The 26,526-nt window shown below is 43.9% G+C and overlaps 1 protein-coding gene across 2 annotated transcripts; it reads left to right on the top strand.

Annotated features, from left to right (window-relative positions):
- Positions 1-1,039: 1,039 nt before the first annotated feature.
- Positions 1,040-25,900, top strand: LOC112247135 (protein bicaudal D homolog 2). Of its 2 annotated transcripts, none has more exons than XM_024415814.2 (10): positions 1,040-1,256; positions 2,363-2,696; positions 6,777-6,989; positions 7,239-7,391; positions 10,308-10,772; positions 13,147-14,067; positions 14,478-14,654; positions 19,614-19,765; positions 22,690-23,017; positions 24,148-25,900. In XM_024415814.2, the coding sequence occupies exons 2-10, from the start codon at positions 2,448-2,450 to the stop codon at positions 24,151-24,153; spliced, it is 2,664 nt and encodes an 887-aa protein (XP_024271582.1). In that variant the 5' UTR covers positions 1,040-1,256; positions 2,363-2,447; the 3' UTR covers positions 24,154-25,900. The 2 variants fall into 2 exon arrangements, with proteins under 2 accessions (XP_024271582.1, XP_024271583.1); XM_024415815.2 differs by having other exon boundaries at positions 1,048-1,115.
- Positions 25,901-26,526: the final 626 nt, after the last annotated feature.

Below are 26,526 nucleotides of genomic sequence, written 5' to 3' on the forward strand. Positions count from 1 at the left end.
TGTAACATATTCAAATTCGGTTATTAGTCACATTAGCTCACAGTTATTATTTTGATGGAAAAACGAATTCCTTAATTCGGTTGATACTGTTATGGAAAATTGTTTGTTGGCTAAATGTGGCAACTCCCCTTGCTGCGAAAAATAATAATAATTTTGTGCTAGTTTTCAGGCCTTGTTGGCTGGTTATGAATAGTCATTGGTCTAGAATGTGTGCTAGACCTGGCAACCGTGGATGAAAACGACTGAATCTGGGTTTGCGTGATCCTGAAGATCAACATTTTGGAAAGTAATGAATGATCCCAACCGCTGCGTCCACGACTGAAGCTGAAATAGGAGTTATAACCTTCAATACGAGTTATAAACTTCAACAACAGCAGGTCTCCTTTCACAGACAAAACACAGAATGACAGATACAGTAGCTAATGTTAAATTGCCAGAGTTCAAATTGAAGTAGAGAAGTGATGTCACGTGTATTGTACAATCGCACATTTATGATAATAGTTTGTTAGATTATCAAACTAGCCTGAGTGCCAGTCTGTTTTTACTATAATGCCTGACAACTCCTTATCACTCATTGGCATGCCAAACATGTTTAGCTTGACAATAGCCTTTTTAATTCCAGCTTTGAGACCGTATGTCATTAATGTCCAAAGTGACAATCTTTAATCATGGTTTTACAGCACTCTTGACAAACTTTTCACGTTTTTTTACATTTTGGATCACAACATTGAAAATGCAGCCTGCAAAAACGTGCGGATTGGATAACAAGGAACTAAACCGTAAGTACGTATATTGCATGGAAGAAAATAACTTGATACCAAGAAACCCTACATCTGAAAACGCCCCTAATTGCAGTCTGCAATTATATCCTTCTCGTTATTTTGGACTTTTATTTGAGATTTTGAAAATATTTTTGCTCAAAGTAAAACAAAACAAAAAAAATCTCAAATCGGGTGCACGGTAGCTATCTAATTCCACCTCCCAAACGTTGTGATCCTCGACGTAGGGGGCAGTCTTTCACCGCTCTGTCCCTAAAGTCTACTCCCGTTGCTTCCGTGCGCAATGACTTTCAACGTGCTCAAGCCAAAGAGGCGCACATTGGTCGGGAAACCTGGGTGGGTAGCTAACGATGAGCTAGCTAGTCCACGCAGACTGGGAAGTGTCAAATTCTCTGAACCCTGCCGGTTAGCTTGATTTCGATATACGACTATGAAATAACGTTGACTTTTGGCAACACAAGTGCAACGATATTGGAGGTGAGTGATTTAGCAAGCTAGCGATGCACTTGACTTGTTTTAGCTCTTGCGGATATCTATCGTTAAATTGCTAACGTCAATTTGCCTAACAAACTAGTTAGTTAGTTTGATCACAGATGGCTAACTAGCTATAGTAGGAGTCTTTGTTTTGACAGTTCTGACAACTAACGTTAGCTACCTAAGTCAACTAGCTAGCTAGGGATAACCAAGACAATGTGAACGTTTTAGCTCGCTTGCTTGCTAAAGTAGTTAACCGTTAGCTAGTTGATAATCTTCGTGTTGGGTAGACTCAACTCTGCTAACATAACCATAGTTCATCCATTTTGAACTAACTAGTTTACTAATCGTAGTTAGATAACGACTCCTAACTAGCTTAGAACATGATTGGCAAGTTAGCCTATCTAACGTTGATTGAATGACATCTAGCCAGCCAATGAGTTAGCTAACGTTAGTGTCTGGGAATTGTCGGTAACGTTAATTCATTGGACAGACTTTAAATTAATTTGACAGCCAGTCTACGTTACAGCAGGAGACTGACTGTAAAAGTTATCTAACGTTAGATGCTGCAACAATATCCCAAGAGACATGCAGATCTCTTAAGTGTATAAATTATGATGTGTAGGACGTCATTGTAAATAAGAATTTGTTCTTAACTGACTTGCCTAATTAAAATAAAGGTTACATTTTTAAAATTAAATGTAAAACATGATAGCTAGCTTCTTGCTCATGTGGGAGAATGTTAGGCTAAAAACTGAGCATGTAAACAAATGCTGTAACATAATTTACAAATGTAGTTGCTTTTTTCTTTGCACTCACGGGCCTTTACCCTGACAACAAAGATCACAAGAAAGTGACAGAGGGACTGGTTAAACTCATCTAACCACCTAATCTGACTCTTGATGACTGACTGGGCTGCCAAATGTATTCTCTTCATTTTAGCTAGTTGTCAGCTGTCAGCAACTTTTGGAGTCAAATTAAATCATAGTTTTACCTGGGGTTAGTTGCGCTTTCAACTGTAACATCATTGGTTACTATTTGTGGCAATGAACAGTATGATGATCCCTAAATGCCCCTGGTCGGTGTGTTTCCTTCCTCCACTCCCACAGTGAGCAGTAATGAGGCAGGAGGATTGAAGGAAGAAGCAGGTGTCCTTGTGGTGCATTGGGAGACAGCAGTCAGGAGGAGGACAGGATGCTGGAGGTAGAGGAGTCAGGCCCAACGGGGGCTGAGGGAGATGAGGAGATGGAGCTGTGTGGCGGTGACCTGAGAGTGGAGGTGATGAGGCTGAATTTGGAGCTCCAGGAGGCCAACGAGGAGAAACTGCAGGCGGCCCGGTATGGCCTGGTGGTGCTAGAGGAGAGCGCCGAACTGAAGAAGAAGCACACCCAGCTGGAGGAGGAGCACGAGACTCTCAAACATGAGCTGCAGCAGCTAAAAGAGGTCAGCAGAATCTCAGTCATTTTTCTAAAAAGCAGAAACACTATAATCGGGCCATTAAAATAAATGTTCAATATAGCTAATATAAACCTTACTTGCACACGTACAGCTACTACTATGTGTGCATGGTGCTGACATTGTCTGTGGTTGAGTTGAGACCTCGTTCATACGTTTCTTATGGCTTTGTCTAACACTAAGTACTTCGGTGTGAACAAGTGCCAGTCACACATGTCTATCTATTAACCAACCTGGGATTCGCCAAACAACGGGCTTGCTGTTAGTACCCAAGCTTTTAGCAAAGTGGTTCTGATCTAAGAAATCATCACAATCATAATGTTGCTAGGTAGCTGTTAATCCAGTGTTGCATAGCGAGTTATTCATTGCCTACTGAACATTTGATAGGTCCCTTAAAGATACTCTATCATGTTGTTGCATGTTACTAGCTTGGCTGAATGAAAGTTCCCCAAGACTCAAAACGAGGCCTGGTGTTTTATATGAATAATTCAGTTTGTGTGATCAGGAGGACAGGTCAGTTTCTGCTTCTGTAGTGTCATACGATGTTGATGTGTATAGATATGTTACACTTTATCTCTACTAGAAATGTTCCATACGCACAAAAAGCTTATTTCTCTCAAATGTTGTGCACAAATTTGTTTACATCCCTGTTAGTGATCATTTCTCATTTGCCAAGATAATCCATCCACCTGAGAGGTGTGGCATATCAAGAAGCTGATTAAACAGCATGATCATTACACAGGTGCTGGGGACAATAAAATACCACTTTAAAATGTGCAGTTTTGTCACACAACACAATGCCACAGATGTCTCATGTTTTGAGGGAGTGTGCAATTGGCATTCTTACTGCAGGAATGTCCACCAGAGCGGTTTTCCGATAATTTGTTAATTTCTCGACCATAAGCCGCTCCAACGTTGTTTTAGAGAATTTGGAAGTACATCCAACCGGACTCACAACTGCAGACCACCTGTATGGCGTTATGTGGGCGAGTGGTTTTCTGGTGTCAACTTTGTGAACAGAGTGCCCCGTGATGGCAGTGGGGTTATGGTATGGGCAGGCATAAGCAATTTGAATGCTCAGAAATACCGTGTAGAGATGATGCCCATTTCTTTTTAAGGTGTCTGTGACCAACAGATGCATGTCTTTATACCCAGTCATGTGAAAACCATTCATTAGGGCCTAATGAATTTATTTAAATTGACTGATTTCCTCATATGAACTGTAACTCAGTAAAATGGTTGAAATTGTTGTATTTAACATTTTTTGTTCAGTATAATTCCAATGCTTTTTCTGATGCAGACAACATTATGGTATTAGGGGTAAACATACCAGGGAAAAACACCTATCAGAGTCAAAGCACACATCATTATCACTGTATAAAGGTTATTAAGTGTCATTCATATAAAGAAATAATCTGAATATATTGTAATTGGATTTATTCACATTTGGGTAATATTGTTTTTGACCACTCATTCCAACTAGGCCCCTTGCCTACCTTCTAACAGACCCTGTACCGTTGAAGTTTACATACACTTTTTCAACCACTCCACAAATTTCTTGTTAACAAACTATAGTTTTGTCAAGTCGGTTAGGACCTCTACTTTGTGCATGACACAAGTAATTATTCCAACAATTGTTTACAGACAGATTATTTCACTTATAATTCACTGTATCACAATTCCAGAAGTTTACATACACTAAGTTGACTGTCTTTAACAGCTTGGAAAATTCAAAAAATGGTGTCATGGCTTTAGAAGCTTCTGATAGGCTAATTGACATCATTTGAGTTAATTGGAGGTGTATCTGTGGATGTATTTCAAGGCCTACCTTCAAACTCAGTGCCTCTTTGCTGGACATCATGGGGAAATCAGCCAAGACCGCAGATTTTTTTTTTTGTAGAACTCCACAAGTCTGGTTCATCCTTGGGAGCAATTTCCAAACGCCTGAAGGTACCATGTTCATCTCTAAAAACAATAGTACGTAAGTATAAACACCATGGGACCACGCAGCTGTCATACCGCTCAGGAAGGAGACGCATTCTGTCTCCTAGAGATTAATGTACTTTTGTTTGAAAAGTGCAAATCAATCCCAGAACAACAGCAAAGGACCTTGTGAAGATGCTGGAGGAAACGGGTACAAAAGTATCTATAGCCACAGTAAAACAAGTCCTATAACGACTTAACCTGAAAGGCCGCTCAGCAAGGAAGAAGCCACTGCTCCAAATCCGCCATAAAAAAGCCAGACTACGGTTTGCAACTGCACATGGGAACAAAGATTGTACTTTTTTTAGAAATGTCATCTGGTCTGATGAAACAAAAATGGAACTGTTTGGCCATAATGACCATCGTTATGTTTGGGGGGAAAAGGGGGAGGCTTGCAAGCTGAAGAACACCATCCAAACCGTGAAGCACGGGGGTGGCAGCATCATGTTGTGGGGGGTGCTTTGCTGCAGGAGGGACTGGTGCACAAAATGGATGACATCATGAGGGAGGAAAATGATGTGGGTATATTAAAGCAACATCTCAAGACATCAGTCAGGAAGTTAAATCTTGGTCGCAAATGGGTCTTCCAAATGGCCAATGACCCCAAGCATACTTCCAAAGCTGTGGCAAAATGGCTTAAGGACAGCAAAGTCAAGGTATTGGAGTGGCCATCACAAAGTCCTGACCTCAATCCTATAGAAAATTTGTGGGCAGAACTAAAAAAGTGTGTGCGAGCAAGGAGGCCTACAAACCTGACTGTTACACCAGCTCTGTCAGGAGGAACGGGCCAAAATTCTCCCAACTTATTGTGGGAAGCTTGTGGAAGAGTACCCGTAACGTTTGACCCAAGTTAAACAATTTTATAGGCAATACACTCAATTAGTATTTGGTAGCATGTAAACTTCTGACCCAGTGGGAATGTGATGAAATAAATTAAATCTGAAATAAATAATTATCTCTACGATTATTCTGACATTTCACGTTCTAAAATGAAGTGGTGATCCTAACTGACCTAGGACAGGGAATTCTTAGGATTAAATTTCAGGAATTGTGAAACTCAGTTTAAATGTATTTGGCTAAGGTGTATGTAAACTTCCGACTTCAACTGTACATATGCATAGCATGTTCTGGGTAAATATAACATTTTATGTAACTGAATGACTTGTGCACATTTCTTTTTGTATATTACCTCCTGCAACAACATGACCGAGAACCCAACAACCTGGTGTTCAATTGTGTAATTTAGTAGACGTTCTTATCCAGAGTGACTTGCAGTTATCATTATGAGTAGAGGAAACTGAAGTAAGCCTCAATTGTTTTCGGTTGGTCTTGTTGAGATTGCTGCTGTGCTCTGAGAGTCTGTCTCCACCTGCACTCCCAGTGTCAACCAAATCTAATTCACTAACCATGTTTAAAAAAAAAAAAAATAATAATAATTAATCACACATTTTTCACTTCAATGTTACATGTGAAAGGAAAGCTGCTATGGGGCATACCTGTATTTCACATATGAATTAGTTCCAATTGCAGTATGACTTCAAATCAAGAGATTTTGGGTTCTATACCACCCCTATAATGTTGTGATGTTAAATGCGTATAGGCTGTTTGCTTAGAAGTTGTAACTATCAAATTACATTTTGTGGGGTAAAGTGAACAAAGTTGTCATTTGAGAGAATGTATTCCTCTTTGACTTGTCTCAGATGAAACTGGTTTGTACCACATTCTCAACTGATGACACGTAGGCATAAGATATGCATGTGATGTACTTAATTTTCAAGACTGCTCAGGTTTCGACAGCTGGTCTGTGGAGTCCTATTACCAGTGCCACCGATATACATCTTTGTAGTCTTGGGTCTAAAGTAGATGTGCCACTTGGCACCGTGTTTTAATTTCCAGCTTGCCTTTCCTGGTGCACCCCACTGATGACCCATGTGCCTTACATACCACCATATGGTGGTCACACGAACAACTGGACACCCAAATAAATGGCACTTTTTTTTTTTTTTGTCTGTCTGGTCTCTGGCAGACTCTGGATGACGCCCAAGTAAATTCCGCTCTTTTTGCTTTGTCTGTGTGTGCAACTAGGCTCTGTCAGACTCGGTGACCTGCCACAAGCGTGCAACAGCATATGGGGAGACCCGCGAGGAGTGCCTGTTGGAGGAGACTGCCAGCAAGGAGGCTGCCATGGCAACCAGCATGGCTGAGTTGCAGGCCGAGTTACGGCAGGCGCGCCTTGCTCTGGGCAACGCTCACGCTGAGATAGACCGACAGGCCGGCCTCTCCTCCCAGCTGAAGAAGGTATTAATAGCTATCATTCACTGACATACCTAATGCTTTACACACCACTATTCACTTATGGAAGAATGTAACTATTTAGTAGCATTTGTACGTCTCTCCATCTAACAGAGAAATATAGGTCTCAGTTAAATAGGCTCATTTTACACTCTACTTCCTGCTAGTCTCTTGTGTGTCAAGAGCAGTGTGCAGTGCTTCCATAACATTGTGTTATTAGTTCAACTGTATGCTGAGAGTGTGTGTTTTTCCCAGGAGTGTGAGTGTTCAGAGCTGGAGAAGGGCCACATGAGGAATGAGATGAAGGAGTATAAGGTGCGGGAGCTCCGTCAGCTCCAGGACAACAGTGAGCTGGAGGAGGAGAACACCTGTCTGCAGAAACAGGTGTCTGTACTCAAGGAGAACCAGGTCAGAGCTCCTCCCTTCTAACCACTCGCCTCACTGATAATAATACTCAGTTAACACAACAGCGCCTTGTTCAGTAGGGAGAATGTTTTTGAAACTGGGAGGAAAAAGCTGAACCTGTCCAGTAAAAACACTGCTTTTAGTTTTCTATTGCATGAAGTTTTGCTACAGTGTGCCCTACTGAACACAACCCTGTCTCCCATCAGCACCTCCAGTACAACAGCCAGTAGTTGGGCCAAAATACTCCTATTCTTCTCAAAAGGGTCATGGAATGTCTACCTCGAATGACTAAGTACCTTGTGTAACCGCTGAAAAATGTGCAACGTCATAACAAACGTTAAGTGTTTTTAGTTTAAAAAAATATAATTTTACGAGCTCGGAGAGACGAAGGTCGAGAGCCATGCGTCCTCCGAAACACAACCCAACCAAGCCACACTGGTGCTTAACACAGAGCTGCACCAATGTGTCGGAGGAAACACCGTACACCTAGCGACCTGGTCAGCGTGCACTGCGCCCGGCCCGCCACAGTTGTCGCTAGGGCGTGATGAGACAAGGATATCCCTACTTGCCAAACCCTCCCTAACCCGGACGATGCTAGGAAAATTATGTGTGTCCCCCCATGGACCTCCCAGCTGCGACAGAGCCTGGGCTCGAACCCAGAGTCTCTGGTGGCACAGCCTTAGACCACTGCGCCACCCGGGAGGCCCTGGAGTGTGTTAGTTTCTTAATGGGGGGTTTCAGATCATTCTGTGGTAGTGCTGAGCAATTAGTGTTTAAACATTTTTTTTATTTTTATAGGTCGGTTCGATTATTTAAAAAAAAGATTTGTTTTTTGTTTTGATTATTTGGGTTTAATGCTGTAACACAGAATAAAACAATGCATTCCCATGATGGTAGTGACTGCCCATTACTGCTTATCACTTATTAACCATTTATTCAAGTTACTTTAATAAAATATTTCAGTTGTGTATATTACATTTGTTGTATTTAATGACTTTATTATTTCATCTCATCTCTATAGAGCTGCTACCCATGCTGTCTGACAAAATCAGTACTTTGTAAATAAGGCCTACTTTTGACTGAATATTAACTAGCAATCACTTTGATCATGTATTTTCAGGTAGAGATACCTTGCGAAGCGACACTTGCTCTCTATATCCCTCATGATCGCACATTCTTGTCTCTCATAACAGGCGTAAAAGAAACACAGAACGGACAAGTAGATGTGCAATGGATTATGGTCATTGTAGTTAGTTTAGTGCATAAAATGTGGTAATTATGTAGAATATTGGCTTGTTGGAAACTACATCTCCCTACTACATCACACAGTTCAGGCTGGATCTGATCTCTCTATAGAAACTGCAATGTGCACCTTGAGCTCACAGGAAATAAACTAGCTGAATATAATTTTAATTAAAAAAAATAAAGGTAACATAACTGTTAATCGCTCAGCACTATATTGTGTTTGGTAGGCTTCTATTCTTCCTGTCCATTAAGTCTCTGTCTCCTACTGGGTTTAGACTCTGAGGGTGTGTGATGAGGATTCTTTCCAAGTGGTTCATGAATAAGGGCTAGCCTTGTGTGTTGGGTTTGGCTGACAGTTCCTTCCCCTGTCGGTCTGACACACACACTCATTGTTGGGGAGGCATCTCTGATGTGGGAAGTCTCTATGAACAATCGGGACAGATTTGATTCTCATCCTGGTCACGCACAAGCATACTGTAAATGTGATGTAAACTCATCTTACTCATCAACAAAAAGCTGAGGGATGGGCCTGGAGAAATGTAACCACTCTCCGATTAATAGACAGCTATGGATGGAAGGAATGACCATCCATGATATCAACATTATTTTTTTAACCATGTTATGAGGCTATACATTGACAATGTTTACATTTACAATGTTTATAAACATTGGAGGAAAGCCATCTTATATTTTGGGTTTTCATGGAGTGTGACATTTGAACTAAGCTCATGAGGCATATATAACTTATTCTTCAAGAAACAATTAATATATAATTTGTAAGTTCAAAAATAGTTTTAGCCACTACAGATTACCCTTTTTAAGTCTATCAAAAGTGTGCAAGTTCCTATGGAGTTTCTTTTTTTTTATCAGCTTGAATTAAATTGAGCAATAAAAGCCCCTCTTTTATTCCATAGGCTGGGATCCGCACTGTGCAGCTGTTACAAGAGCACATTGTTCACTTGGCTGTCCACTGGTTTCAGAAACAATGATTAATAGGCAGCTCAAACTAGTTTAATTCAAACATTATTGGGTTCAAATACACAGATTTGTGAACAGCCACCTACAACAACCACAATCCGTAAGGCGTAAATAGCTAAATGAGAGAGCAGCAGTGTGAATCACATCAATGCGCTATGTAGATAACAATAAGTAATATCTGTATCGCCGTAGACTACACCACTGCTGTCATCCTTACCTCCAAGCGTTTATTTAAGTTGTATAATCTATGGATGCCGACAGCAGTCCCACCATTGGAAGACATAGCTTGGACTGTAGCCTACAAAAGCCTATTTCTGCTCTTTTCCCACAATCCATCAAACGTATTTAGTGTGTCATCGTAGTGGTCTCTGATTTGTGGTCCGACTCGGTCAGGTGGAACAAACTTAAACTTGCTCCTTTTTTCAATGCTGATTTGAATGTCATTGAGAAACTGTCAACAACAACAAATTCCGCAAAGATCCTTTCTGAATTTAAAGGTAATACTCTTAAGTAATCAAGATTTTCAAAAGTATCTCTAATCTGATTAAAATATCTTTGCTGGTCGCGTAACAGATTACAGTTACCATTTTTTGTTGTTGTAATGTACATGTAATCCCCAACCCTGCCCGTAACACTCAGTCCTACACTCCGAGTCTCTGTAATCACATGGCTTCTCTCTCGTCTTGTCATCTGCAGGTGGAGTTCGAGGCGGTGAAGCTGGAGCTCACCCACAAGGAGGAGCAAGACGATGTTCTCCGGGCCCAGCTGGAGGAGGCGGCGCAGCTAAGGGAGATCGCCGAGCGTCAGCTGGACGAGGCCCTGGAGGCCCTCAAGGAGGAGCGGGAGCAGAAGAACACCCTGAGGAGGGAGCTCTCGGCCCTAGCCCTCAACCCCTTCGACTCGGTCACACACCTGGAGATGCAGCTGGATGACAGTGGGGACAGCGGAGGGGACCGGGAGCAAGAAAAGGATAGCGGTTGCAACGACGGCCCGGGGTCTGGTTGCGCTCCTCCTAATCCCAAGGCTAATGGGCACGTCCAACGCTTCTCCACCCCCAGGAACAGTGACGTGTTCCTGAGGCCTGCCCCTGGCCTGGTGTCTGACCTGCTCAGCGAGTTGCACCTCTCTGACGGACAGAAACTCAAACAGCAACTCATGCAGGTATGCAATGGGATCAAAACCATGTACGTACTGGTACATATTCTATGGACACTAACTCATTTCAAGTAATCATCGGTCTTCACTTTCAGTAAGTAATTGTTGGAATGAAAAAAGATTGTAACAGAGATGGTCTGTAGACTAGTAGTTACGTGTGTCAATGTCTAGATTTAGGTCTCTGATCAGCAGTACTTCTTGCCATGGCGATGTCCTATATATGAGTTGTAAAGGTTTCAGTCAGGTAAGCTTCCTGCTACAGACCACATCCTGCTACAGATATCATTGGATCACTTCGTGTAACTGTACTGTCAGTAACTGTTTGAAACGGCCTATCAAACACCACATTGCGCATTCAATTACCACTTTTCTACACTTCTTTTAGCTCCACAGTATGCTCTGTCCCAACCAATAATTTATTGTCCTATTTCAGTTGTGTAAATGTATAATTTATAAAGCACTTAGCCGGGAGTAGGTATGCTGCCGCCCTGGCCCAGAAGATGTCAGGACTACTGAACGAGCATGTTGAGGCGGTGTGTCTCGAGTGCTGTTCCACGTCATGAATAATGCAGTGAGATTGAAGGCACTGGATGGTGAAATGTGTGTGTGTACCGTCTCAGAGAGAACCTCTGCTTTTGTCTCAGCAAAGATGGATCAACCTGGAGAAATGTATTACTGACATTTGTCGCGTATTGAATGTGCCGTTTAGTTCAGCCACCCAAATGCTTGCTGGAGTAATCTGACGCATAATTGCCACTTTGAAATGCCCTGGAAAAGGGATAATAGAAAATTGCATTTATATTTTCAGTACCAGTCAAAGGTTTGGACACACCTACTAATTCAAGGGTTATTCTTTAGTAAAAAATATCAATATTTTCTACATTGTAGAATAATAGTGACGACCTCAAACTATGAAATAACACATATGGAATCATGTAGTAACCAAAAAAGTGTTAAACAAATCAAAATATATTTTAGATTCTTCAAAGTAGCCACCCTTTGCCTTGATGACAGCTTTGTACACTCTTGGCATTCTCTCAACCAGTTTCATGAGGAATAATTTTCCAACAGTCTTGAAGGAGTACGCGCATATGCTGAGCACATGTTGGCTGCTTTTCCTTCACTCTGTGGTCCAACTCATCCCAAACCATTTCAATTGAAATGAGATCACGTGATTGTGGAGGCCAGGTCATCTGATGCAGCACCATCATTCTCCTTGGTCAAATAACCCTAACACAGATTGGAGGTGTGCTTTGGATAATTGTCCTGGTAAAAAAAAACAAATTATAGTCCCACTAAGTGCAAACCCAGATGGGATGGAGTATCGCTGCAGAATGCTGTGGTAGCCATGCTGGTTAAGTGTGCCTTGAATTCTAAATAAATCACTGACAGGGTTACCAGCAAAGCACCCCCACACCATCACACCTCCTCCTCCAAGCTTTACGATGGGAACCACACATGCGGAGATCATCCGTTCACCTACTCTGCGTCTCACAAAGACACGGCAGTTGGAACCAAAAATCAAACATTTCCAACAGTCTAATGTCCATTGCTCGTGTTTCTTGGCCTAAGAAAATCTCTTCTTATTGGTGTCCTTTTAGTAGTGGTTTCTTTGCACCAATTCGACCACGAAGGCCTTATTCACGCAGTCTCCTCTGAACAGTTGATGTTGAGATGTGGCTGTTACTTGATCTCTGTGAAGCATTTATTTGGGCTGCAATCTGAGGTTCAGTTAACTCTAATGAACTTATCCTCTGCGGCAGAGGTGACTCTGGGTCTTCCATTCCTGTGGCGGTTCTCATGAGAGCCAGTTTCATCATAGCGCTTGATGGTTTTTGAGATTGCACTTGAAGAAACTTTAAAAGTAATTAAATTTTTTCCGGATTGACTGACCTTCATGTCTTAAAGTAATGATGGACTGTCGTTTGTCTTTGTTTGTTTGAGCTGTTCTTGCCATAGTATGTACTTGATATTTTACCAAATAGGGCGTACTGCCAATTTGCAGCTACTCATAGTGAGGATTTGTTCAGTTAGCCACTTGCGTGAACACAGAAATTGGTTTATAGAACAGCACATAAATAGAACACAAGTAAAATAAGAAATTATAAGAAAAATGTAGAAAATGTCCATCAGTGGCTACTTTGAAGATTCTCAAATATAAAATATTTTCTGATTTGTTAAACACTTTTTTTAGTTACTACATGATTCCATATGTGTTAATTCATAGGTTTGAGTCTTCGCTATCATTCTACAATGTAGAAAATAGTCAATTGAATGAGTAGGTGTGTCCAAACCTTTGACTGGTACTGTATCTATAATGCCTCTTTCAAGCAAAGATGTTTTTGTCTTATTTTCTGTTTTTCCATGTCTCTTTCCCCAGGCTGAGAGGGATAAGACTGGTCTGGCTAACACGGTCCAGGACCTCCAGAGGCAGTTGGAGCTGTCCCAGCAGGCCTTCAGTGAGCAGGAAGACAAGGTGGGCTCCCTGACCCAGCAGCTGGAGGCCGTGCATCTGCAGAAACACATCCTGCCCCAGGGGAAGGCAGCGGGAGACCAGGGGGCCGGGAGCACCAGGACCCTGGAGAACAGGTTGGCTGACTACGACTATGAGCTGGACGTGAAGAGCACAGAGGTGCTGGAGGCCCGGATGAAGGCGGCCGGCGAGGAGCTGCTGAAGCTGCGTGAGGAGCTGTCCCAGGCGGGGAAACGTTACTCGGCCCTGGAGCAGCGCTGCCGGCAGGAGAAGGAGCGGTGGAGGGGAGAGGCCCATGAGCTGGCTGAGAAGATCCGCCAGTGCATCAAGTCCAGCCGGCAGGACCAGGAGCGCATCAGTGAGCTGGAGAAGGAGATCGGCGTGACGAGGAAAGTGGCTACTGATTCTGAGGGTCATCTCAGCGTGGCACAGGAGGAGCTGCTGGCCTTCTCTGAGGAGCTGGCCAACCTCTACCACCACATCTGTGTGTGCAACAACCTCACGCCCAAACGCGTCACCCTGGACTACTACCGCGACGGGGCCAGGGGCCAGTCAGGGGGGAGTGGAGGGAAGTCCAACCACCTGCACCCCCATCCCCATCACGGACGTAACAAGCGACGCTCCAATGAGTTGTTTGCGAAGGCAGTGCACGGAGGGGATGGAGACAGCAGGCCTGGTACTCCCCAGGATTCCCGTGACAACTCCCCCACGCCACGCTGCTCCTCCCCCGCCCCAGTCTGCCCCAGCTCCCCCACCATGGACTTCAGGGACCCCTCCAACGTCCGCAACCTGGTGGCTGTCATCCGCTGCCAGATCAAACACCTCCAGGTACGAGTGCGGCCGCCATATTGTCTTCCACTCAACATACATATTTAATGGACACTTCAGTAAGGTCGTAGTATGCTGAATTCTGATCCCACAGTACAGAATGTGTTATTTGGCCTCCGAAAGCTTTTAAGCAGCTTGTCTGGCGCTTGGCATTGATCGGGAAAGCGGATATCTGTAGATTGTAGACCACTAAGACTACATATGTAATAATATTTCAATTGTGGTTATTTGTCTTCCTTTATGAGGATCATTTTGGAATCCTTGCTTTGTTTTGGGTTGATAAAGGCTGGGACGATAACCAATTCCAACACATGTTGTGCTGAGTGGTCCATTGCTTTAGTGAAACTGAAAGTAATAGCTAATAACGATACTAGCCTAATCACTCATGGTTTGTGAACTGCCTGCCCCAGGTGGCGGTGGATTTGTGTCGCCAGAGGGGCACGTTGCCCTATTCGGGAGGGATCAGCTGCGGAGGGGAGCTGGAAAGCGAGGCCCTCATGGAGGAGGTGCTGAAGCTCAAGTCTCTACTCAGCACCAAGAGAGAGCAGATCGCCACTCTGAGGACGGTCCTCAAAGCCAACAAACAGGTACAGACAGCACTGCAGACAAATCACTCAATGGGCACGCCAAGTTGAACACACACAGGACACACACACAACCAGTCAGACTCCGAAAGGTCACTGTAAATCACTATTGATCTTGAAATCGGTCATCAATGAGTGGTGTCTCTTTTAGTGTTGAAAATAAGTTTAATTCCCTGGCGGATCTATTCTTCCATTCAGGGTTTGTCTGGCTGAATGACTCTCATTCACACTCTGACCTGTAATCCTCAGACCAAAGTCTGTAGAGAACATTCTCACTTGATAACAACTGAACATTTAACAGGACTTCCTCTGGTCTTTCTCCATTGTTTTGCTTGCTGTGAAGGTTTTAATCCTGTTCTATTTCCTTGGGTATCTGACCCATAGCAACAACAGTAAAGTTTTGCTCCAGCTTTCTGTCAATAAACCCCTTCTGACTGCTAGATCCACCAGTCTGCCTGCAGGGCACATTCCTCTGTTCAGTTCACTCTTTAATCTTTTTTTTTTAGATCAATATTTATTTTTTCCATGAACCGTTGAAATGATATTCCCTAAGAAGAGGGGGAAGGGGTAGGCTAGACGTCATTGGACGGTCTGAGTGTAGAGATGGAGAGCTGTAGTTGGAGAAGGATGACGTTTTCCTCAGAGATCTTCCAGTACACTGCTCCTTTCTCCCCTCTACTCTGTATGCATCCCGACATGGCTGACCTGATTCTGCTGTCAACCCCTCCTCACTCTCTCGGTCTCGCTCGCTCTCTCGCTTGCTCTTGCTCTCTCGCTCGTTCGCTCTGTCTCTCTCGCTCTCTGTCTCTCGCTCTCTCGCTCGTTCACTCTGTCTCTCTCGCTCTCTGTCTCTCGCTCTCACGCACACGCAAACACACACTGTAAGGCTAACCTTTGCTCGATTAGGGTAGCCTCTCTGTCTCTCGCTTGCTCTGTCGCTCGCTCTGTCTTGCTCTGTCTCGCTCTCACGCAAACACACACTGTAAGGCTAATCTTTGCTCGATTAGGGTAGCCTCTGTCATGGGTTAGCCACTGAATTCAGATGTCTGGCTCTCTCCTTTTCTGCTGTGAGAAATGTAGACAGAACTATAATATTTATTAACTTAATATGATTACACTTCTGCTTAAGCTTTCTTTGTTCCCCACAGTGGCACACTGCTAGAAAAGTCATTTCATTCAGTAAAGCTTTGACGGGGTACATGTTGTAGTTCTTGCTTCTGTTGAATTAAAGGGTTGATATTTTCATCGCTACAAATATGTCCCATCTGTGTTAATTTTGTCAATAAAAATAGTGACAAATATTCGTGAAACACTTATTTTTCAGAGGCACAAGACTATAACTGGCTAAATAGAACCAGAAAAAAACTAAAATTATTTTTCATTTCAGTTGACTAAAATGAGACTAGACCAAATTATCTGAGTACTAAGTGGACAGGACAAGAGTTTTTGCAGAGATTGAGAACTTTCCAGTGATGAGCACAATTAATGAGCAGCACCGATGCGCAGCCCACGCCACAGCCTACATCAGCTGGTGAGCTACAGACAGACGGACAGGCTCCGCCTCTGATTTTACACATCGCAGACGACTCTCTTGCTTCCCCGTAGCTAACTAGTCTGCCTTCTAGTTAGCTACCCTTTACCTGGTTAAAAAACAATCCCAGCATTCTCACTGGGCAAGACCTGGTTGAACCAGTGTTTCCACGTCATTTCAACCAAACTATGCAATGTGATGACGTTGAATCAATGTGGAAAACTGATAGGATTTGCAAAAAGTAATCAACATAAGGGAATTTAGTATTTCACCCAACATTTAACCTAAATCCAATGACGCGGTGAAATTCTTGGTTCATATCTTGTTGAATTCCCGTTGACAACCAAATCGAAACTAGACGCTGAACTGACATTTGTGCCTAGTGGATTGAGTTTAATAGTAAAACAAGTATCACTACAGTGTATTTGGAAAGTATTCATACCCCTTGACTTTTTCAAAAACTGTAGTTTAGATTCTTTTGCAAATATGTTAAAAATAAAGAATGGAAATATCACATTTACATAAGTATTCCGACCCTTTACTCTGTTGAAGCACCCTTGGCAGTGATTACAGCCTCGAGTCTTCTTGGGTATGACGCTACAAGTTTAGCACACCTGTATTTGGGAAGTTTCTCCCATTCTTCTCTGCAGATCCTCTTAAGCTCTGTCAGGTTGGATGGGGAGCGTCGCTGCACAGCTATTTTCAGGTCTCTCCAGAGATGTTCGATCAGGTTCAAGTCCAGGCTCTGTCTGGGCCACTCAAGGACATTCAGAGACTGGTCCCGAAACCATTTCTGCATTGTCTTGGCTGTGTGCTTAGGGTCATCGTCCTGTTGGAAGGTGAACCTTCGCCCCAGTCTGAGGTCCTGAGCGCTCTGGAGCACGTTTTCAGCAAGGATCTCTATGTACTTTCCTCCGTTCATCTTCCCTCGATCCTAACTATTCTCCAAATCCCTGCCGCTGAAAAACATCCCCACAGCATGATGCTGCAGAGAGTCCGACCCAGAGAATCTTGTTTCTCATGGTCTGAGAGTCCTTTAAGTGCCTTTTGGCAAACTCCAAGTGGGCTGTCATGTACCTTTTACTGAGGAGTGGCTTCCGTCTAGCCAGCTCTAGAAAGAGTCTTGGTGGTTCCAAACTTCTTCCATTTTAAGAATGATGGAGGCCACTGTGTTCTTAGGGACCTTCAATGCTGCAGAAATGTTTTGGTACCCTTCCCCAGATCTGCCTCGCCACAATCCTGTCTCCAGAGCTCTACGGACAATTCCTTTGACCTCATGGTTTGATTTTTGCTCTGACATTCTCTGTCAACTGTGGGACCTTACATATACAGGTGTGTGCCTTTCCAAATCATGTCCAATCAGTTGAATTTACCACTGGTGGATTCCAATCAAGTTGTAGAAACATCTCAAGGATGATCAATGAAAACAGGATGCACTGGAGCTAAATTTCGAGTTTCATAGCAAAGGGTCTGAATACTTATGTAAATAAGGTATTTCTGTTTTTTATTTGAATTTCACTTGCAAAAAATTCAACCTGTTTTTGCTTTGTCATAAGGGGTTATTGTGTGTCGATTGAGGGGGGGAAATGATTTAATCCATTTTAGAGTAAGACTAAAAAATGTGAAAAGACTGCCTGCTTTTCTATGCTCAAGGGAGAGAAAAACAGTCTTGTAATTTGTAGTCTCGCTCAGCCCTCCCACTTTCCCCACTGCATTTCATAGCCAGGTTCTGTAGCCAAGCCTCAGGAAAACAGATTGATTCTAACCCTTACCGTTCAAAAGATAGAACCCGTAATACCGGCACTACATTTTTTATTTTATTTTTTCAAATCTAATTTTGTTTAGTAATTTGTTTTTAAATTTTTTTAACCCGGTTTTATTCTCCCCAATTTTGTTGGTATCCAATTGTCTTGTCTCATCTCTGCAACTCCCATACGAACTTGGGAGAGGCAAAGGTCGAGAGCCGTGTGTCCCCGAAACACAACCCAACCAAGCCGCACTGCTTCTTGACACAATGCCCACCTAACCCGGAAGCCAGCCGCACCAATGTGTCGGAGGAAACACCGTGCACTTGGCAACCTTGTCAGCGTGCACTGCGCCCTGCCCGCCACAGGAGTCGCTAATGCGCGAATGGACAAGGACATCCCAGCTGGCCAAACCCTGACGACGCTGGGCCAAATGTGTGCCGCCCCATGGGTCTCCCGGTCGCGGCCGGCTGCGACTGAGACTGGACTCGAACCAGAATCTCCAGTGGCACAGCTAGCCCTGCGATGCAGTGCCTTAGACCACTGTGCCACTCGGGAGGCCTGCATTTTACATTCATAAAGCATATCGCGGGCCGTTCCTAAAACAAGGCTACTTGCGGACTGGACCGTTTAACCATATGTTTAGGCTACACCTTGTTCAGTAATGTTACGTCATTAGCTAGCTACAGATAACAACCTGTGGCGCGTTCAGCGGGACGCAACGTTTTGGAACATTCAGATAGAAATAGGCTATGTAGAACAAACATGCCTCTCTGACATGTTGAATAAGGAATAACGTTGGTTCGATTCATTGAATTTCTGTCTGCAGTGTTGGAAAATGTTATGCAACTGAACGTGACCCTGGTGACATTACCAGTAGCCTATATGCAAACATTTGGTGGCACAGAAAGGGAAAAGGATAGCAAACAATTTGACTCAATTCCTCTTGATTCTACACTAATCTGACTGGGTATATGACTTTTATTTTGAGTTAATGTGGACCTAGTGACTCAGACTCGAGCACTTGGACCAGGACTTCAGCCATAGGGACTCATGACTTGGACTCAAGCATGGGGACTTTGGACTCTATTCGGAATTGAAGTTTAGTGACGGAGGTGCAACCCATAATACTTTGCGGCACCATCTGGTGACTGCGACGCTGTCTCTCTCTTACGCGCGGTTGGTTTGTATGCAATGTGCAATATCTTTGTAGGCTGAATTATGAATTTACATCGGCAGATGATTTTCATACGATTGTCATATTTCTGCTGATGGGAAGAAAATAGGGTGGTATGCAGAACAATATGTTGGTAGGACAAGGTTATGTAGATTTGTGCACATGGCAGTCAGTGATTTCTGTTTACTAGAGGTTAATGAGGCAATGCAAAATGTGATGCGACTAAAATGAAAGGGAATATAGTTGACTAAAATGGCCCACTGTTTTTGTAAGTTTGACTGCAAATGGACTAAATCAGTATTCAACTGACAGACTTATCTAGTTAAAATGACTACGACTAGACTACATCTAAATAGAATGCCAAAATGACCAGTGCCCCATCCATACAATCATGGTCGTTTTCTTTGTTCAGTTGCACTGACAGATGAGAGGTCAACTTTGAAGTGTGTTTTGTTCTTGATATTACAGCTGGGGAACAAAACAAACAAGCCATAATGTTTCTATTCCAGACGGCAGAGTTGGCTCTGAGCAACCTGAAGACCAAGTACGAGACGGAGAAGAGCATGGTGTCTGAGACCATGGTGAAGCTGAGGAACGAGCTTAAGGCCCTGAAGGAGGACGCTGCCACCTTCTCTTCACTGAGGGTCATGTTCACCAGCAGGTACAGTCCTTTTTATATACTCTCCTTTCATACTGAACAAAAATATAAACGCTACATGTGAAGTGTTGGTCCCATGTTTCATCAGCTGAAATTAAAGATCCCAGAAATGTTCCATACACACAAGAAGCTTATTTCTCTCTTTTTGTGCACAGATTTGTTTACATCCCTGTTAGTGAGCATTTCTCCTTTGCCAAGATAATCCATCTACTTAACAGGTGTGGCATATCAAGAGGCTGATTAAACAGCATGATCATTACACAGGTGCACCTTGTGCTGGGGGACAATAGAAGGCCACTCTAAAATGTGCAGTTTTGTGTCACATCACAACGCTACGGATGTCGCATGTTTTGAGGGGGCGTGCAATTGGCATGCTGACTGCAGGAATGTCCACCAAAGCTGTTGCCAGAAAATGTCATGTTAATTTCTCTACCATAAGCTGCCTCCACTGTCAACATGTAACCACGCCAGCCCAAGAACTCCATATCCACCTTCACCTGCGGGATTGTCTTGAGACCAGCTACCTGGACAGCTAATGAAACTGAGTATTTCGGTCTGTAATAATGCCCATTTTTGGGGGGGGAAACTCATTCTGATTGGCTGGGCCTGGGTCCCAAGTGGGTGGGCCTGAAATTCATAGATTAGGGCCTGAATTATTTATTTTAATTGACTGATTTCCTTATTGTAACTCATAACTCAGTAAAATCATTGAAGTTGTTGTGTTCATATTTTTGTTGAGTATATATTCACAATCACAGAGAATAACATCAATCTAGAGACCTGAGTTGGAGAAGCACTGTTTTAATTTCTTCTTTTTGACAATTCTGAAACAGAATTCAGCCTGGCAAGTGGATACGCTCCATTTCAAATCTCTGAGGAAAACACAGGAAAAAGTATTTACACTTTCTGCATCAATTAGTGTTACGCTACAATCAAAAATGTACACATTGCGTGACATTTGTCCAAAGTCCTGTGGTCAGCCTTGTTTTGCATTACCGTTCTAGGCCTCGTTTCCACTCGGCCTGCTCATCCAGACTATCCTACCGCTGCTGCTGTGAGCAGATGTAGACCTAGCAGTGGACAGGCTCCCTCCAGTGGAACTAATTGTTCTCCAGCTTAAATCAGCTAAAGTTAATCGTCATGCTTAGTGTCTGTGCTCCTGTGGCTCTTGTTTAGATGAGACAGTCCGATGTGCCATGACATGGTAGACTAAAGTTTGGCTACGTCCCAAATGGAGCCCTATCCCTTTATGCTGCACTACGTTTTAACCAGAGCCCTATGGACGTTGGTTTAAAGGAGCGCACTAAATAGGGAATAGGCTGCCATTTTGGGACGCGTACTAGACATTGTCACTACAGTGTCGTCTAATCAGATTAGAGGCCTTTTACCACTCTGCAGTCCGCAACAATCCATCTTCTCACGTGCAGATTAGCACGCACATGCACTGCCCTGGACCGACCTGTGTCGGGACAGGGACAGCCACTCCACGCAACGTTCCCTTCTCCCTCCCCACCCCTCTGTGTAGGGATCCTTCTCCCTCCCCATGCAGGCTATGCCCCTGACTCACTTGCGGTGCTCTGTGTGTTGGTAGGCAGATACAGTATTTGAGTGTTGGCATGTATATCCTTAATTAGTGTGTGGCAGGACAAAGGGATTTGTTTTTTGTGTCTTGATGTTGGCTACACTGTTCGGGACTACGGTGTCTGTATTTCTAAGGTTTGGCCTAAGTAGGGGTGGGTGTTTAGCTGGGGTACAAGTAGATTTCTTCCCAGTACGGGACCTATGTGTGGTGTGTGTGTGTGTGTGTGCGCGCGTGCACTTGACATTTTTATGTGCTTAATCATAGAATTGCATAATGCTCTGAGTGTACAAAACATACAATATTGAGTTGCACCCCCTTTTGCCCTCAGAACAGCTTCAATTCATTGGGGCATGGACACTACAATAAGCTCGGTCTCTTCTCTAGGGGCAGTAAATGCGCTGACGTTTGATTAGACCTAGCATTTGAAAGACCCTGTCTGATTCTGACTGACTGCATTGAGCACAGACCCTCTTGAAATGACTTGGTGAACTTTGTGTAATGGTGCCACCAAGTGGACATTTAGAGCAACTTCCCCACAGTGTCATGTTGACCTCACACAGAAATTGTAACACTTATTCAATGAATTCGGAAACTAAACGTAGCTTTTTTTTGTGTATTTTCTTGGCTTTCTCTCTTTCTCTTGGGTTTGTCTCATGTGAGCTTACTGTCGGTCTTATCACCTTCCTAATATTGAGTTGCATCCCCCCTTTCCCTCAGAACAGTCTCAATTCGTTGGAGCATTGACTATGAGGTATCAAAAGCATTCCACAGGGATGCTGGCCCATGTTGACGACAAAGCGTCCCACAGTTGTCAAGTTGTCTGGATTTCCTTTGGGTGGGAGACCATTCTTGATTCACACAGGGAAACTATTGAGCATGAAAACCCTAATAGCGTTTCAGTTCTTGACACACTCAAACCGGTGCGCCTGGCACCTACTACCATACCCCGTTCAAAGGCACTCTAAATCATTTGTCTTGCCCGTTCACCCTCTAAATGGCACACGAAAAACCCATGGCTCAAGGGCTTAAAAATCCTTCTTTAACCTGTCACCTCCCCTTCCTCTACACTGATTTGAAGTGGGTTTAACACGTGACATCCGTAAGGGGTCACAGCTTTCAACTGGATTCACCTGGTCAGTGTCATGGGAGAGCAGGTGTTCTTAATGTTTTGTGTACTCTGTGTCTGTCATCTTCCTCTCTCTGTCTTTTCGTCATAGCTGTTGAGATATACAAAATATAATTCAGATATGTTTTGTCTAATTGCACAGTTCCTATAACATACTTAACTGTCTAACGTGTCTACTAAATGTGTGATTGTGTTGCTCTAACATGCATGTGTCTTCAGGTGTGACCAGTATGTCACCCAGCTGGACGAGATGCAGAGGCAGCTAGCGGTGGCGGAGGATGAGAAGAAGACCCTGAACTCCCTGCTCCGCATGGCCATCCAGCAGAAGCTGGCCCTGACCCAGCGCCTGGAGGACCTGGAGGCCCCTCTGTCCCCCCACGGCCTCGGCAGCAGCCCCCGCCGCGCCAGGGCTAAGGAGCTAGGCACCAAGACGGGCCGGAGCCCCCGCCGTAACAGCCCCCGCTCCAGCCCGGTGCTCACCAACAATGTGCCCAGCACCGCCACCCATCACCTCCGAGCCCTCACCCGCAGCATCCACACCAGCCCTGTAAGAACCCGGTCTTCCTCCACCACTACCTCCTTCCATCCTGACCCTCTTCCTCCCCTACATACCTCTTCCTCTTGTACCGCTCCCCGACCACGCAGAGCAGCCAAGCTCCCCAGGGATGCCACGTTCATTAGAAGTCGTAGTGTCACTGATGTGTTCCGAGCAGGGCTGAGTCTTTGGGAGGAGCAGGATGACACCCAGTCTGACTCCCGTAGAGGGTCGTCCAGCTCCCTGGATAGTGCCGTCTTTGGCCGTGCTTTTGTAAGTGGTGCCAGAGGGGCTTTAGGCCCTAATCGTGAAGGCACCTTTTTCTCCAATCGTACTTTGTGCTCCTCGTCCTTTGCCTCCAGAGTAAAGTCTTTCAATTCCAGATCGATAGAGAATCTGGCCTCTTCCAGGTCTTGCTGTGTCCCTTCTGTCAACATATTGGACCAACAGGACACTGTTAAGCCAGTGTTAAAGCCAACCTTGGAGGTTTCTGTTGGTAGAAAACAACACAACGTTGTTTACAAATCAATTTCTTCAGAGATGACATCCACAAGCTCTTCCCGCTCAAATTCTGCTCCAACCTCAAGGTGCCTTACAGCAGCTCCCCTCTCTCCCCCTAGACAGACCAGTAGAGCTGGTAGAAAGACCAGACAGGCCCCAGGTCATAGAAACACTGAAGAATCACAGAGTAGTTTGAGTAGGCCCGGTTCTAGAGGCACCAGTGATCCACAACCAGCCAGGTGTCGTAGGTCACAGCCCAGTGAATCACGCTCATGCAACCAATGACACTTTGACGTTTCGTCAACATGAGTTTTCGCTAGTCTCAAATAGTCGTAACCATTAACCAACTACCTTTGCACACCTTCAGCAGTGCTGAAGAATTTTGCCCAGATTAGAGAAAGTAAACTAGCATAATGCAATACACCCAGCCTCAGCATAGGTTTTGTACTAATAGCACCACATAGTCCCAGAAACTATTGTCAATTGCCAACCTCTTCATACCTGTTGTCTTAATCATTTGTTGTGTTTTGGTGTGCTGTTTGGATCGGTGACCGAATCCTTTTTCAGTTTGTTCTGGTCCTTTGGTTTATTACTAAATGTCCTTTTTGTTTTTATGCATCTGCCTCCCCCTGTCTCTGCAGCGGTGAAACCAGTCAGCCATCCTGATCACCCCAATCCCCTGTGTTCACCATGTCGACCTCCTGATGTCATCATTCCTCCCAAGACATCCTCTTCATCCCAGACCTTCTCTTACTCTACTCATCAGACCCAGTGGACTGGCTGCTCCGAACACTGCTCCCCACCTTCTGTACCGACCAAAGATGCCTACCTGCATGCAACCAGTAAAAGACTGTAAAAGAAGCAAAAAAGCTCATTTTATTTTCATGAAGTAAAGGACTGTTTTCCTGACCGGCACAGTATTATCTACCCTTTATTTGTCCTGCTGTTGATGTGTATTTATGCAAGGTTCTATATTCCACTTTGATGCTGCTGCATGTCTTTTTAACACTAGTGAAGACTTAGCCTGGCAACATGACAGGGAACGGGCTTCTCCCAGTGGTGTCAGACCGCATCCCCCTTAGACAACTGCTCCTGACCACTATCCCTACATTAGTGCACTACTTTTGACCAGGGCTCATAGGGATTTGGTCGAAAGTAGGGCAGGCGGTAGGGAATGGTGTGCCATTTCGGACGTGCCTCATATCAACACAGGTTTCATGGGCATTCCCCCCTGTAGAAATGGCTGCCTTACTAACCATATTGAAATACTAAAAGCACAGGGAAGAGTCTTGTCTCGCTCTTGTCTTGATGTTTATTTATTCCTCTAGCTCTTTGCATTTCCTACTGGCGATAACTGTTAAATCCTTGTCTTTCTTTGACGTACCTCACTGTTTCGGCTTCGGCCTACCAGCCACGCCCTTCAGTCAGGAGATCAATATCGCTGATTTGAAATTACAAAGCCATAGTCTCAGGACTCAAGGTTAATATCACAGTTGAATTAACTAGCTCAGAAAAAGATTTGGGCGATATGTGATTGGCATGCTTCATTCCAAACTGCGCACATGGTTCCGCATAGCCTGTGTGATATCACTGCTGTTCTGAGACTGAAGACCCTGCAGATATCTGTTCTTCATAACCTCGTGAGGGCTGGGCCTCTGAGCCTGATGGTTCCATAGAAATGTCATTATTACTACAGGCATCTATTCATTCTAATTGTATTGGAAGGTTCTTCTCTCTCCTGGCAGCAGAGCTGCCGTGGTCTTGGGTCTTCTTCTACAGGGGCCCTGCAGGAACCACACTGCCAGCCTCAGTACAGAGCCAATGGGATGACAGGATCTGAGCAGCAGACCCACATATGATCATATCTAGTAGCCTAACCTAAATGTTTTTTGGAGATGGCCTCTCTTTCTTATTTAAATATTCTAAAAAATGGCTGAGGTCAACTCTGTACAATTGGTTTCCGTCCTGTGTTTAGTGAAGGTCAATACATGATGCTAATTGGTGGTTGTAATTTTTGAAATAGTGCCTTGGTTTTTTCCTCCGTTGCCTCCAGTCAGTAGATTTTAGACGAAGTCTTTTTAAAGACGAACCGTATTATTCAACACTGTTGAACTGATGATGTGTGTAGTGTATTTTATTTGTAAGATTATGGAGCTTTTCTTTGTTTGCTTTTGAGGAAACTAATAGGCTTTTTTTTGGTGCATCGTTGAGTAGTATGAGCTTGTACATTTTTCTGCTCTTTGAGCCCTCATTTTCTCACTCTTTCACCAATGTGTTTGTACATGTATTGTAAATGTAACTGATCATCCTACAACATCAGTATGTATTATGTGGACAATGTGTCTCATCTGTAAATTGATTTTGTGTCAATAGAACCCAAATGGTGTTCACCAATTTCTGCGTATGTAAAGTAAGTTAATTTTATTGACCTGTGCACCACTTATTGTGTGATGGAGAATTAAGGAAGGCCACTGTCTGTGTCTGTAATCGTTGGGCATGTGGTATTCTATATCAAACTGTTTTCCTTTTTTAAAATGTATTTCGAGTGCTTTCCCCTAATGACTTGGCAATTCAGAAGCTGAGGTAATGCTACTTTTGAAGCACGTTATGTAGCCAATTCATTTGATGTTTCATCCCTTGGATTCACGCAACTTATTGTGATTGGTTGAATGAAGTCCAGGCTCTTCCCCCTACACCAGGGGGCGTAGAGTGAGAAGCCCCTGACTGCAGTGTGCTGTTCCCAATGTGGGCGATGTAAAACGTGTTTAACCTGAACCGTTCCCGTCTCCTTTAGTGATGGGCATCCTGGCTCTTTTCAGTCAGCCTGCTCGTTCGGCTCAGCTCACCAAAAAGAGACGGCTCTTTAAAAAAATATATATGTTTAGCATTTTTTCAAGTCAAAATGCTTGTGCTTCTAGTTCCGACAATGCAGTAATAACCAACAAGTAATCTAACCTAAAAATTTCACAACTACCTTATACACACACAAGTGTAAAGGGATGAAGAATATGTACATACAA

Source organism: Oncorhynchus tshawytscha, linkage group LG22 (assembly GCF_018296145.1).
Source record: "Oncorhynchus tshawytscha isolate Ot180627B linkage group LG22, Otsh_v2.0, whole genome shotgun sequence".
Classification (NCBI taxonomy): domain Eukaryota; kingdom Metazoa; phylum Chordata; class Actinopteri; order Salmoniformes; family Salmonidae; genus Oncorhynchus; species Oncorhynchus tshawytscha.